General features: G+C 31.7%; 1 protein-coding gene and 1 long non-coding RNA gene across 6 annotated transcripts in view; one reads left to right on the top strand and one right to left on the bottom strand.

The window, feature by feature from the left end:
* Nucleotides 1-917: 917 nt before the first annotated feature.
* Nucleotides 918-16,389, top strand: part of LOC123677143 (protein unc-13 homolog 4B) — a 33,138-nt gene continuing 17,666 nt past the window's right edge. The window contains exons 1-2 of one of the 5 annotated variants that reach the window (XM_045613672.1): nt 918-1,192; nt 3,278-3,418. In XM_045613672.1, the coding sequence (XP_045469628.1) occupies nt 972-1,192; nt 3,278-3,418 (362 nt within the window). In that variant the 5' untranslated portion in view covers nt 918-971. Of the gene's footprint in view, nt 1,193-3,018; nt 3,093-3,277; nt 3,419-7,056; nt 7,178-10,156; nt 10,426-15,702; nt 15,887-16,389 lie in introns of those variants that run through there. The other 4 variants (XM_045613673.1, XM_045613677.1, XM_045613676.1 and 1 more) reach the window with 4 other exon arrangements.
* LOC123677146 lies at nt 15,043-15,688 on the bottom strand. The gene is made up of 2 exons (XR_006747062.1): nt 15,548-15,688; nt 15,043-15,231 (listed from the first exon to the last, which is right to left on the bottom strand). It is a non-coding gene; the product is annotated as an uncharacterized LOC123677146 (long non-coding RNA).

Raw genomic sequence — 16,389 nt, 5'->3', positions numbered from 1 at the left:
CGAAGCGACCCATGTGAATCTTTTGCCATGGCCACCCAGATACCCTGATATTTTGCCCATAGAGCATGTTTGGGACATCATTGGCAGCAGGCTTGAAAATTTAACCCTGCCCCCACGGACTTTGGCGGCTCTGATACATGAAGTACAGGCTTGGGATAGTATCCCTCGAGGAGAAATAGACCATCTTATTGCATCAATGCCGAGACGTGTTGGGAAGGGTGTAGATAATCGCGGTAGTCATATTATTAACAAATTTATTTAAAAAAATTGTAAACCCTTCGGTTTTTCTCCAAAATTCAATCAGTTACTCCTTGCTATATTATCTTTGTTTCACCAAAAAAAAATGGAAAATTTGAACAGCTCCTTCTTGGTGTTGCAGTTTTTTTTTGTCAATTAGTATATTTACAGAACCCATAGTCGAAATATACCCGTTAACCAAACAGAGGCAGTAGAGATCCAATCCTACCCTGCAGATTTAACGTTTTAGCTCTTTTTCTTCGGGAGTCAAAGTGTTAACGGCCGGACGGAATCGAGTTTGAGGACGGATTTGACATCATCAGCAAGTTAAAATTAGAGAATTTGCGACGATATAATAGAGCGATCTGTTCGGAAAAGAGCGCTTTGAAGTCTAAACATTCTGCAAGCACCTTCACGTACAGTGGCGAGTCGTGATAAGATAAACTGACCATCAAAAACGCCTGCCTAGGTACCTGTACACATTAACTTCACGCCCGAAAGATTACATAAAATTAAACGGATGCCTATCTTCTTTCAATTTCACCGAAACAATACTAGCATGTAACGGAAATGCCCCCTCTAGTGGAATTACGATATCAACAAAGCACACTAGACGGAGGATTCACAGAAAAACAGTGGTTTTCTCGGTTTTGACCTCTTGAGACCTCCAGACCTTTAAAGTGATTCCCCTTTCTTAGATAGAAAGAGTCGCAAATTGAGTCAGATCTAGCATCATGAATCCGGACGTAAGTGTCTTGATAAAGAGGATAAATTTGCAACAAACCTACAACACCGAAGATTGTGATGGTTGCAGCTTTCGCAGAACGTACGCTTTTCGCAGAAAGACGCGGCCTTCTTTTCAAACTTCGAGAAAGAGGGCCAGAGTTGCCAGGACAAATTTCGACAAGTGCATCGAACGGTGTGGGATTTTGGATAACGATAACAAAACCAACAGGTAGATATCTATTCTCTTAAAGTTTACTTTGGGCAAATGATTTTCTAAATTAAATTTTATTGGTCTTCAGAAAGTTCAAATCGGCTATTTCGTCTTCTAAAATATGAAATATTTGCAGTCCGCAGGGGTTTCGGTGTTACACAGTGGCGTAGCAATAATTGAAGCGTACTCTGGAGCAGAATTATGTAATTATTAAATTACATAATATGTGTCAGAAGTATAAAACCAATTTTTTTCAATGCGATGCGCTGTATTGTTTCAAACCTCTATTTTTCCAAATACTATACAGAGTGTTGGTGAATAAGTGCGATAATCTTCAGGGGGTGGTTTTGCATGAAAAAATAATGACAGTTTGGTATACAGGGTGATTCAAAATTCAATATCAAGATTTCAGGGGCGTATTTTTCAGGTCAAAATGAAACTTTTTTCGATAAACATGTGTCCGCACAGTAGGTGCGTTAGGTACCAAACTAGAGAGCGTTAAACTTTTCAAAATTTTTTTTCATAACTCTTTTTTAACAGTTTTTCAGATATCAAGATCAAATTTGAAATATAGGTTCGTTAGGTTTCTTATTTTTTCGTTATTCAGATCATAAATCAAATACGTAGAGTTTTTTGTTTTCATTGTGATAATATAGGTTTCTACCTTTTGTTGAAAATTTTATAGTAGCGAATTAAGAACAAAAAATGATTTCACCTTTTTCTCGATAACGATCGCATATGCCTAAGAGTTAGAAAAGACGAAAAATTGATGAACAAAATATAAAATTCATTTCATATGTTAGAATCCACCAGCGGCGTACTACAAAAAAGTTTATGGGGCGAAAAAAGGCATGACCCCTGAAAAAATATATCCCTGTAGCTTGTTATAATTACTCGGCTTACTGGATGATGTAATCTTGAAACGTAATCTTTATTTCAGATTTGTTCTTGATTCAAAAACTGAATGACCTATAAAGAAAAACCTAAATAGATATTGAAAGTTTAATGCTCTTTAGTTCGGTAACGAAGCGTTTGAGGACACATGTTCATAAAAAAAAAATGTCCTATTTTGACCTGAAAAATACGCCCCCGAAATCTTGATATTGAATTTTGAATCACCCTGTATAATTTTTTTCCCAAATGATATTCTATTGATTTCTCTTGAATTAAACTTTTTTTTCAATATCAAAATGAAACATCTTATTAAAAACTCTTTATATGAATCACGTATAATCTCAATTCTGCCAAATTTGTTGTCATTAAAATATTGAGATTTTTATTCCGATTTTCTTTTTGGATTTTCTCTGGTTTTGTGTGACGCTATCAAAATGAACTTTTGCTTAGAGTTTGAAACTTTGATTCTACAGCTAAATTTCATTTCCATCGATTTCGTAGTCTTGCAGTTTTCAGTTTAAAAGATGGAATTCGAAAATAAACAGAGAAAAATTATCTAGCGCTTCGTTCAGGGAACGCCCCTTCTGTAACAAAATAAATGAATAAACTGATTAGGTAGTTTGAATGATAACTCTAACACCTCGTAGTAAGATGCAGGTTTTCTATGCATTTCACCTCGTAGAAATCCATTTGACATTGCTACAAGTCAAATAATGCAATATTATAATTTATCATTTCCACTTCCGTTACTAACTGCAAAAATCTGAATGGAGAAAAAAAGCGGTCATGCCTATAAATAACCCATAAAAAGCAGACCACAATGAGTTCATAGAATTCGATCCAAATACACAAAACCCCCGAACCTTACCAGTCGATAATTCTTTAACCCCTTCCGGTTCACACTCACAACAAAACAGAAAAATTTCAAGTTCAACCCGTGCACCTGTTCCATGATGTTTTGCAACATGTTAAGATCCTTAAACAAGATCATCTCAAAACATTTCAACAATCTTCGAAAAACAATGTAATTATTTGAAGTCTATCTATTCTTTAGTCAATCATTTTCTTCGATCTTGAGGTTAGATTCGTTGGAGTGTGTCGAAAATAGGAAGATGTATTCGAAGTTAGATATGTAGAAATGAGTAATTAATAATTATTTTACTTCATCGGCATGCAGCATAGCTCACTTATGGATTATTGTTATTACAGCGAGGACAAGCGGGACAAAAACTACAAGAAAATGAAGAAGAAGAAAATAAGGGACCTGTTCATTACATCGTTGTCACATCAACAGAAAGTTATTCCTTGGTTGGTCAAGTGGAAAAATAAGAAAATACATCCTTCCAGAAGGTGAGTGCGTTTGAGAATTACAAGTGATAAATACTTAAACAGCAAACTCTTAAAAATGACTTCTTAATTATACTAAGTAATTATTTCAGAGTATCATAATTATCCTTAGAGTGTGAATTTTAAGGAAAAATATTTCTATAAATCTATGTCCTAAATTTCTTGATTATTGAGTTACAGGTTGTTAGAATTTAAAAAAAAAAGTTCAACAACTTCATAGATAGATAGGGAAAAAAATGCTTGTTCGGACAATTCAAAATGATGTTTAATAGTCTATGACTCGGCACCCTTATCCATACTTGAATATTTTTTTCATTTTATGACATGTGATTAGATTTTTATTGTTTTTTCAATATCAGATTGCGTAATTAAGACAAATTAATTCGAATTTTTATCGTTTTAAAGTTAATGAAAATGTAGAATCAAATCAGCACTTTTTAATTCCACGATAAAATCATCTAACCCTAAGGTTATTTTATTTCAATGCATAGATAATTTCAATTTAATTCAGATGGGTTATAAAACTATATTGCTGTAAATCCCCTCATATCTCATCTGAACGCGAGGAACAGAAATGTTAATTTGTTCACCAAACAGTGAATGGTTGGATGATCGTTCTATTAAGATAATATCATCTTAATTAATGGTTTACGAAAATTTCGCCAAAGCAAGTCCACGCCTACCAGAAACAATAAAATACCTATGTGACCATTGTTTTCTGTGTTCTAAACCGTCCACGGAATAAAAATATGTAAATTCGTAATAGATTACGAATCATTGATACCAACTTCGCATCACAGGTGGAAAGAGGTATATTTACCCACAGGTTGACAATTAGAGCAATTGTACCGTGTTTGGAACGGCCGTAACAATAGCAACTCTATCAGCTTCGGAAACCATTTCCGTTCATTTGGTACCGGGGAAATTACTAGCATGGAACGCTACAGTGATGAGTCATAGAATTTCGAACAAGACAGGAGACAGATAGAATCCCCTAGCGCCAATGTGAATTTTCTTCATTGCTTTAAATTGATATCAGGGTGATTCCCCGAATGTCCTATTAGACGTTTATGGAAAACTAATAATGATTTTGAGCTGAAAATTTGCACATATGGGTTTGAGATAATGATCTTTTTCCCTAAAATATTTTCAGATCTCTACAACTTCCGGTTATAACAGGAACATACTACTACTTCCTCATTTAAAATGGCACACCCAGCATATTATTCCATCATTAGATAGCTTTTTTGATGACAATGTCGGCAATATGCCATACTTTAGGTAAAAACTCAATGGTTCATGAGTTAATGAGATTCTTATTAAAAAAATGCTGGCGAAGAGAACACATATTTTTTTTTTAATATATCGGCTTTTTTCGAAAAAAAATTTCTTCTTTTTCGATTCTGCAAATACGTAGTATTATTAGACTGTTTGCGGTTTGGACTATTAAATTTGACATGAAGCGCGCGGAAATGAAAACATATCAGTGATACGATATTTCCCCAATTTGCGAGTTTCTCCACAAAGAACGCACATGTTATTTCCCATAATGAATCAACGTTTCAAATCAACTCAAAATATTTTGAGATGAATACTTAAATATAACAGAAATTCAGAAAACAAACTTCAAGCGCGCCAAACTACGTGAAACAACCGATGACACTAGGAGGGCAAAAGTTGCAAAACCTTGGATTTCACCTGGTATATATAGAAAATAATAAATATTCTGCCTATTATAAATTCGACAATTAGGAAAAATATCGGATTCCAAATATTTAAATTCGTATATTCAATTGAGAATTACTCAAATAAATATATTTCATTCATTATAATATACATTCATAACGATATATTAAAATTGTGGATTTGAAAATATATCACAATCCGACAACGAAATGTAACCATGTTGGGGACATGTAAAAATTGCGTGTACTCCCTCTATCTATGTTTATTACTCTATGATTTCAACCTATTGCGATCCGTTTTTATGGAGATATTACGCATTTTTTTCGATGAAATTGGGCGATATGTTCTTCTGGAACAAGGGTGCAAAAATTATGCATAGAAAAAGTACAATTACAAAAGTCCTCCAACACTGGTATTTCCATCGGACTAGTCTACATACCTACTATAGGCATACAGTAACTTAGCTGATATCTGGTAGGTACTCTCTTTCTGCATGCTATTTGATTACTGTTATTTACATACTTCTTTAGCAGCCGAAGAGACCAGATAAGGGACCTTGAACTGAACGGGGAATTCCTGAGCTTATTTATATTTCATCTGGTTGAATCATATGCAAACTTATAAAAAGAAGAGGAAATAGTCTTATCATCTACCTTCTTATCTGTAATTTACAGACAAGAATGTTGCAAAAATGCAAATTTAACTTCAATCGGGTTTTGGCGATTTCGTAATTTTTGTTACCTAACAACATTTGATTTGGTGGATACCTATCCATAAAATTAAATATGAATCCATTGATTTTTAGATCTGAATACCTATTCAAATGTTTGAATTTAAAACGAAAGAGGGATTATAAAGATATTGAAAAAATCACACCTATAAATGAAAATTCACTTCTTTTCGAAAATAACGTTGTTGAAAGAATAGAACAAAAAGTAGAACGTTTCAGCCTTTCGACGCAAAAAATCGATCCCAATGTAGATCAAAAAACGGAATATAAGGAAAAATTTGGACAATAGATCCTACTATGACCTAGTTAGTTCCAGAATTAAGAATTCCATTTGATTTTGCTTCTGTACATGAATGTAACAGTAGTTTAAATGCATGTATAGGTAGTTTGATCATGTTAACTGGTATTACAATAGACATTGTTTTTCGAGCACGGCTGCTATGTATATTCCTCTAGGTGTTTTATTTTTGAAAATAGTCTAAAGATTATCAGTCTTGAAAAAGATCTGATTGGCAACCTTTCAGCGACCAGTCTTCTTGAATTTAAAAAAGTTTACTTTTTCTTTAGCGCTTATATCTAATTTTTCCATAGAGATATGGTTAATAAGTTTGGCGAATTCAAATCGAAATGAAATGTCTTAAACAAAATTTAATTAGTAGATGAACTAATATTACTTGACGTCTTAATTGATTTGCTCTTTCTATATTAATTATATTATTATCAAAATAATCTTAAAAAAAAATAAACAGAAACAATACAGCCAACAGATTCATGACTATACTTTTTCCCAATTTTTTCTATATCACAGAATGTCTCCTTAATTGTTCTTGAATTTTTCATAAAAAAAATGAATTTACTAAAATTAAAGTAGGTAAGCTAAAATTTTTATGGAAATTTGCATTATTTGGATAGAACTTATTTTCAATACATGTAAGAAAAAACAAATGATTAAGTTAATAAAGAATATCTATCTACGAAAACAGTTATCCTTTTTTCTTTTGTAGGATTCAGGAATTCAGCAATGTTTGTTGAGCATTGTTGTATAGCTATAATTAAACATTACCTTTACCTACTGTCAGACTGAAATTTGTGACATCTAAGCAGCGATAAGACCAGGTGGGATTCTGTATTAGTTATCTCAAGTTGAACAATCGCTTTTAAAATCTCTTGTGATGATGGTATAGTAGAAACAATTTCCAAACAATTTCGTCCAAGTAAAAAAAAACAATACCGAAAAGTTAGTTTTTATCTGAAATTTTTTCTATAATAAATGAATCAAATATCATTCGATTAGATAACAATTTTTGATTGAAAGTTTATAGTTTTGCAATGAAAATTCCTTTCAGGTGAGTTTTTGAAATTATTAAGTTGTAGTATTCAATGTCACGGTGAAATTATTCCATATGTAGTTAAAAATCCAGGTGAATACTGAGATTCCTTATATGTATCTGTAGGTATTAATAATTCCTTAAAAATATATACGTGGGAACAAACTGTATCCATGATTGATTACGTTCAAATTGGTCTTTTCTTCTGTTATTGTATTCGAGACAGAAAAACCTTCAAGTTTTTACTATTAGGTATTTGATTCCATACTTAGTGTAAGCTGGTGGGACACTTATTTTAGCCCCATTCAGTATCATATATATTGTTCAAATATATATTGAAAACATTTTGCGAGTGACTCAGTGATGTTAACAAAATAACGTGGGAGCAGTGCCTAAAATATTGCAGCAAAAGGTAACTTTTTCATTTTTTTTTTATTTTCAACTATTGACGGTTTTCGATTAACTACTTTTCTTTACTTTTTAAAGTTTTTCTAGAGTTAATTCGGTGGATCTGTAATCACAGAAATACTCAGTATTTAGTATTTTTTTAATACTCTACTTGAATTTTCTACGTTTCTGAATTCTGATGGTTAAATAATCTTGAAATTTTGCACGGAGCTAGAAATTGGTATTTTATGTCAACCCCTAAAACTCTGTTGGTTCTGTCTGTAGTTACGGAAAGAAAGAATACGTGATTTTTTTCGATATTATTTTTAACTTTCTAAGGTTCTGATAACGCCAGCTACAAAAAATTTCGCATGAAGCTTTATGTACGTTGCCACTCTACAGCCAAATGCAAATTTTCAACCCAATCGAAGGTGCAGATTTTATCCATCATTGAATTCAATATGGGCGTTCGAGATCTCAACCGACCGTGAAAATTTCAAATTTTTTCGTTTTGGAGTGTTTACAGCCGGACGGACAGAATATAATTTGAGGACAGATACGTCATCAGTGAGACATTATGACGAAATGATCGGGCGATATATTAAGAGAAGGATGTTTGTATTTACTCAATGTTTTCACAGTTTTCCATTTCCATGCAACGAGTTGAAAATTGCCAGTTTCTTTCATAGATGGAGCTGAAATCAGGTCAGGAAGGACATAAAGACATACAAAAATAGAAGCTCGATATCATAGTTCAAGTAGATATTATTGAGAGAAACTCGTCTATTATTATTCAATACTGAATATTTGAAAATAGTGACTAAGTATTGGTTTTTTACTGTCATTTCTTTAAACTTAATACTGAGGAATAAGGGGTGAACAGTTTTTAGGGTGAAGCTGTAAAAAGGTAATTCGGAAGGAAAGAAATGTTTGCTTCATCATTGCTAATCATGAACATTCTGTATACAGGGTGTTCCACCATTGACGCGACGTCCTATTATGGTTAAACGCTGAAATTTTCGAATTTTTTTTCGACACAGTATCACTGGGCTACATTAGAGCTATATTCCCCACTAATGATTCGTTTCATTTTGAACACCCAGTAGAATTCTCAATGATTCTCAAGAATTCTTCCAGTTTTCACTGTCAATATCTCATTCGAATAAATTCATTCATTTCGGAGTCATTATAGGTTTTCCCAAAAACCTTCCAATTTATGAAAAATCAAAATATTTCAAAAACGTTTTAAGTATATAAAACTTCGGAAAACATGCCTTGATTCATCCCATGCAATCTGAAAATTCAATAAAAACATGTTTGGTCATTTGCACTTTTTTGGTACACTTTGTGTAGTGAATGAAGCCTAATGATACTGCGTCGAAAAAAAATTCGAAAATTTCAGCGCTTAAACTTAATAGAGCGTCGCGTCAATGTTGAAACACTCTCTATAGACCAAGTGTAAAATTGGAAACTTTTATAGGACGTTATTCATAATTTCAATCATTTGCTGCTTTCTAGATAATTGATTTGAACTCCCCAGAAATGTCTACAATTACGTTTGGGAAATCAAGAATCAAATTAGGAAAACCCTGCAAATTTTACTATTTCCTGTTTAGCACATATCAATATAAAGAAAAATATGATAAAAATAGCGAAGGCTCTCGAACCCAAGAACATATTTTGTCCTGAAATCTGAATAAATAACTCTTAACTCAAAAATTTAACGGTTTAGGACTTAGCGTTTGAAAATATTTCATCTAATTATTTTTACGCAAGCAATAATTTTTCGATTTTATGATTTTGTGTTGCCAAGTTTTTATTCTTTTATTTGATTCTTTGTTTATACCTCCGAAATAAATAAATAAATCGTGTTTTCGGGCTATAAGGACCAGTGCGATAAAGAAACTAATTTTGGTACCAAATTCCATACAACTTTCTTTTGTTGTAGCCGAGAAAATATAATAATAATAATAAAGGTCTTTATTCCTTCAGTTCCAGTTTACAAATATGACTGTTGAAAAATTTATGGGTGGTTTGAAGTTTTTTCTTTGACCAATTGCAAAGGTTTATTATTGAAAATATTCTCTTAATCGATTCCTACCTAAAAAGGCATATTCTTCGGTTTGAGCATATAATTTCGAAAAGATTCTACTCACTGTGAAGGCTATTTGATAAATTTGGAATATAATATCTACTAATTATTTCTCAATATTCATTTAAAATACCCGGTGATATTTAACATTATAGTATCTCTCAAAGTATCAGTACATATATGTGAATTCAAAAATTTCAAATCTTTTAATCCAAAAGAGATTTGAAATTCAATAACTCAGGAATACAAACATTACAAACACATAATTTATTCATTTTGATGTCTGGCAGAACTCGTTTGACCTTTCATTAGTTGTTCTCTACTAATCTTTTGAAACTATTCTCTAGATATTTGCATATTAATTAATTTTTTGCATTAAGACGAACAAATTCTCCGCAACAAAATTTTTGCATGCGTTCATTAAATCATAACAAATTCTACATTCGAATAATAGATTTATAAATAGATCTCCTAGTTGGACAGGTTCCCCGTTGCGTGAGACATGTAAAACCCAAGAAAGCGGTGTTTTCCCATAGACACCTTCCTCTCTATAAGCTTCCTATACCCAGCCTGCTTGGTCGTCATTCGCACAATGCAAGTGTTATCATCTGTTGGGAAAGATCAGTTCGCATTTTGGTTTAGCTCTTTCAGTGTTCAAACGGTTCTTGTGTCCTCTTGATCAATTTTGGACTTTTTGTGAAATGGAGCTGCCCCCGGAAGAGCTTATGTGGAGGCATTTGTACGATAAGATTCAAACGAAGGGAAAGACGAAGACATCGATGAAAAAGTGAGTCTCTTCGAATTTTGAGTTATTTTTGTTCGATTCTTTTTTGATTCTTGGTGGATAATTATTTGATGGATTCAATAGATAATTATTTGTTTGTTGTTTACGTTATTTAATTCAAAATGAGCTTGCCGGTTTGACGAAACTTTGGAAGATCGATTTGCTCCTCGATAAAAGTTTTAAATCTATGGTGAAACCAAAAGTGAACTGAAATTAACCATAGAAATATTACATTGGTACAAGCACCAAATAATAGTTTTTTGATTTTCACTTCGAGTATATGAAAGATTTTAATATTTTATTGTTGCGCGCTTGTGGTAGATATACCAGGTGATTTATTCAGAAAATTTCAATCACTGAAGTGTGAATTTTAGATCTTGCCTTATACGAATATTGCTAGTTTCCGAGATACCGGGTGTTTAAATATTGATTGTGATTTTCGTAATAATTTCAATGAATTTTAATTTATTTCTATAAATTTGCAACAATAACAAATTTAAAAAAATAAGAAACCGAAAGTAGGTAAATCTTCAAATTGCCTACCATTTACTGCAATATTTATTCATGATCATAGATTAACGAAGTATTCATGATCCGTTTTCGCAAAATTTCAAACAACTCATGTTCATTATTTTTCTTGGCTTCTTCTAATTTCCATCTGAAATACAATTTAATTTTTTTTGTGAACAAATCCATTTATTAACGACCGAATTAAAAAATCCAAAGGATTGAAATCGGGACTTCCCGGTGGCCAAGCAAAATCACTTCCTCAATTAATCTTTCGATTCGGAAACTGCAGTTTCCGAACCGAAAAATACTTAAACGAACATGTTTGTTTAAGTATTGACACTTTTGTGGGCGAAAAAAAAAGAAAAATCAATATTTGAACACCCGGTATCTTCGAAAACAGCAATATTTGAATAAGGCATATTTTGAGGCTAGAATCAGAGGTTGGAGTCGAAATATAGAGGTGTTAAGTTTTCGTTGGACCACCCTGTACATATAAATATCTTGTGAAACATTTTCAATGTCCTATAAATTCTTCAAATTTAATATTTCTTTGTGGATTGCTCCTCAGCAATGATTTCTTCATTATGAACTATGATGTCAATCTTTCAAAACGAAGGATCATTGTTGGATAGCAACACTTTTTGAGATTCGTGCAATTAGCTTTCATAGTTGGCGTTGAAAGTTTTGGACCACAAAATATAAATTGTTAGTTTGATATTTCCGAACGATTCCAAAGGATTTTATTGTCTTCTTAGTTATGAATTAGTTCATTATTGGAATAAATAAATTGAAAACTATTTGATACTATATAGCGGAAAATTCTCATACATGTCTTAATTATATATACGTTCCGTGTTCTTCGAACTAATTTACTATATTTTGCATTCAATAACGCAATAAGCTCTTTGAATTAATGTTGATTTATTAAAATCATCGCTCATAATTTGTTGTTTTCTCTCAAATACTCATTCAGAAATACATAGTCATTAAAAAAATTAATAACTGGATTGTTTTTAGTTTGAAATGCAATGCAACATTAGTCTAGAAATATATATTTTGAAATTTTCTCTTCTAAAGTGTTATGACTGGAAATATAAAATCCAAACAGAGATCTTGTATCTTTTCAGTTTCTTCGAAATTTCGATGCTTTTATTGTTTTGAACGATAAAAAGTGAAAAGTATGAAGAATTAAAAAATTCTCCACCAATAGGTTTAAGCATAATGTCGAATTCATTGTTGTGGCTTGTAACACTATTATCTCCAGAGAAGAGAGATATTTTTGTAGAGGGCTGAAATTTGTGAAATTCTATTTGAAATTTTCATTAAATCACTTAAATTCAATTCGAGTATCCATAAATCCATAATAAAATTCACACAAAATCAGATCAAGTAGAAACCAAGATATAAAAATTACGAGAATTTCATGTTTAAGCATTATTTTTAACGCTCTCCTCATATGTGGAAAGATGAAATTCGTATGGAACTATCTACAACCAAAGCAGCATATCCAAACGAAATTCTAATAAAATACGACAAAATTGTAGTTATAAGGCTGACAAGGATTTGAGAACACACAGACCGACAGACTACCACGAAACCAAAGTTGTTTCGAATGGTCTCAAATGCATTTGACAAGTGGAAATTTTCAAATCGGAGATTTTTTTTCATCATTGAATGATATATTCGGCCATAAAGTACAAAAGATTGAAATAACGAAAAAAATAAAATAGGAATGTAGTTATCTAATGTTGAATCTGATATCTGCTCAAATCTGCATGTAATAGTTGTTAGATCAAATATTGACCATATGATCATAATGACAAAATTGATCTAGTTGGAATTATACTTTAGTCATTGTTTGCTATATTATGTAAGTAAATATTTGTTGAGTAAGGGTTTCAGAAATAATGAGATGTGTATCACATTTGCAATGCATTGTTATCTCTTGCATCGAATTTATCTGTCGAAATTAACAAATAATGAAAATCGAAGTCCTCATTATATGTTGAAAAAATCTTTTGATTTTTTATATTCTTTACTTTTTCTCAAAAATTACTTTGACTTTTCATTCTGACTTTATATTTTCCATTAAATGAATCAAGAATAAGAGAATTTGCATCAATGATGAACATTAATCGAACTTTTATAAAAGCTTGAAGAAATTATCATAAAGTTGAATGCCTAAAAATGTTGTGTTTACGTTAGTTTTCAAGAGCTATTTTCTTATCAGAGCAGAATATTTCGTATTTTATTTATTGAAATCTGTTACGATATCATATTGATTCTTCTATTTCGAAAATCCTATGCTTGAAATTCAATGACAATTAAGATATGTTTATTTGAATAAACATTATTATTATTATTATTATTATTATTATTATCAAGGCATTGGTTCAGAAAGCTTCATCACATTAATCAATTGTGGAATTGAGGAAGTGTTATGATGGAATATTACTTTAAGTTGTATATTTCGTAAAAAAAGGAAATAATATAATTTTGCAGGAAATTTGAAATCCACTATGAAACATATTCCACTATTATAAATATATTGCTTCGTATTTTGGGTTGCATATACAGGTTAGACTTTAGACTATAATCAATACATTGCTTTGTATTTCGGGTTGCATATACATCTGTATGAGTTAGAATATTATTACCTTTAAATTCACCTCAGCAGTCTCGTTTTCAAGAATTTGGAAAAATTTTAAACTTTCGAATAACTATTGAAGAATTCGTGTTTGAAATCAAAGATGTTCGTGGGGAGAGAGGGTTTCGAAAGAACGGTTTATCGAATTGTATTGTTTGAAAACCATTGTATCCAAAATTCAAGGTGCGCAGTTTGAAATTTTTTGATAAGTAAGCAACATTTTGTTTTATTGTTTTGAATCAACCTTCATAATACTGAATGGCTGAAAAAACTCCTTAATGAAAAATGATGCCTCGTTTATTCTAATTCACAACTTAATTGTTTTTTGTTTATGATTAAATCCTCAAACACCATTGACTTCAAAAGCTCACAGAGAAAAAAATCAAGTGGTGTTAGGTCGGGAGATAGAGGAAGCAATGCCATAGGTTCACCACGCCCAATCCATATATTAGGATATACGCTATTAAAATAATTCCTAACCATTATGATGGAAAATACCTCCCCTTTGAGAGATATCACCTAGCAGGCGAGGAAAAATATTCCGAAAAACTCATGGTAGACCTATTGATTATGTATTCTAATCTAAATATAGAGTTACCTTGCTAGGTAAGTGAGGGATCTAATGTAGTAGATAATAACAATTTTTTTTCATTCTAATGTATGATTCATTTTCCTTGTATCATATTAGCAATATAAACAAACATAATCTTGTATGACAAATTAATTATCCTCTAGATAAGATACAGAAATCAGATATTCATGATGCATATGAGATTAATTGCAATTTTCTTCGAATGATATAAGTAGTTTCGAGAAAACAATCAATTCATGACCCCTGTTGCAAATTCATTTTGAAATTTTGTTCCAACAAGGACTGAAACAAATAATATATACAGGGTGTTCTCAAGCTCTACTACAAAATTTGATACAAATGATAGTTAGGCTCATTCTGAATTTTCTTCCTACGAACATAGGTCCGATTCCTTTCTGTTTAAAAGTTCCAGAGGGAAATAATCTTTTTGTCTCTATTACTTGGTTCAAAATTCCCGAATAAATAGATAGTTAATGAGGGCCATTGCCATGGCCATCTCGTTATCTGGATTTGAATCTGTTAGATTTTTATTTATGGGGACATATAAAGCAGCTTGTGAATCATGTTGATATCTCATCTCACCAACAATTACTTTATTTATGTTTATTGAAGCCATTTTTTGTACCTTATCTCATCCTAATAGTTTTTTGATTTCCGAGAGAACTCGATGCCGGAGTAATATTTGATTTGATTTTTGTTTCACACACCTTTTGAAACACGAAAAGTAAATATTCAAAAAAGGTTTAAATTAAAAAAAAAACTTCAAACCAATACCTAACAAATAAAAATTTCAATATAAATCAACATTGAAAATATTGAAATCAGTAATAATATCTGAATTGAATAATGTGAAAATTGATATTCAATTTTTATTTCACCTATTAACTAATTATTATAATTTTATTTGTATTGATTATTCTCAAACGATTACAACGATTCGTTAATCTCTGAATGTAACCCATATTTCTCACAGCTGAGGGATCTTCTTTCTGCTCCTTGACCTGAGCGCTGCTATCGAGACTTGACCACAAATATAAAGCGGAATCAAAACACCTCTCACCTTGAACAGAACATAAACGCGAATGTTTTTCTATTCATCATTATGTTCTGCGAAAACTTTAATAAGCAACTCTTTATAAATGATTACTTCATGTTCTGGTTTTAGACTGGCATGGTCAACGATATTTTTCGAAGTGGATGAGTAAATAATACTTGTCATTCATAACCATTAGAAGAAACAAGGTGCTAATTATCATCAACAATGCTGCGTCGCACAGAATCTTTTGTATTGCAACAGTGTGATTAGTGAAATGCAAAAAGAAGCTGTAGTTTTCGTGGGTTTACCGGTTAGATATGGGTGGGATAGGATTACTTACATCCAAATCCATTTCACAAGGTCGAAGTCTGTGTCATACTTCGACAAAGCCCTCATCTCCTAGGCGAGAAAGGTTGTGTATTTCTCAATTCACGTATTTGCTCTATACCTATAGCAAAACATAATTAATAGTGCAAATAAGTTCAGTGCTCAGTAATCATTCGAGTGGTTCGCTGGAATTTGAGACAATCTCTATTTCCGTACGGTTTAAATTTAGATCCGTTACCAGACAATCTGAAAAAATGGATATGGAAGCCGAAGACCTCATGTGGAAACAGATCTACAATAAATTGATGGAGTCAAAAAAATCTGAAGAAGAGAAAACAGAACATGAGATTAGGTAGGTAATACGAGAAAAGTTTATGTTTTAATTTGTATGGAGTAGTGACCACTGTTCCATCTGAAAATTATGAAATATTTTTTGCGAAATTTGCATTTTCCTCAATTTCAAATAATTCAAACAAAGAAATAACCAGGTCACGCCAGAAATTTCATAAAACAGTTCATTAATTCATATTTTTCAATAATTAGTAAATATTCTTAAGAATATTCAAAAAATTAAGTGCGTTATTAATCTAATATTCGAATTTTCATGATTCATAAACTAGTGGAATAAAAAGCGTTAGAAAAAAAAAAGATGTTTTCCGGATAATAAATTGACTATATTTGAAGCTTGGAAGTGATGACATCGTTTTGTCTCTGTTAATTTTTATCAAATAAAAAGTATATTTTAGATTCTTGTGAAAAAACCTATTAGTTAGTGTTGAGTGTAACGAAATGCCCTGAGTTAGTATACACTATGCAGTAGTCCTCATACGTCATATGGGCGCAGCCTTCGTTCAT

The sequence above is a fragment of the Harmonia axyridis genome, chromosome 3, assembly GCF_914767665.1.
Source record: "Harmonia axyridis chromosome 3, icHarAxyr1.1, whole genome shotgun sequence".
Classification (NCBI taxonomy): Eukaryota; Metazoa; Arthropoda; class Insecta; order Coleoptera; family Coccinellidae; genus Harmonia; species Harmonia axyridis.
The sequence above is the reverse complement of the archived record's forward strand: the minus strand, read 5'-3'. Positions and strand labels throughout refer to the sequence as shown.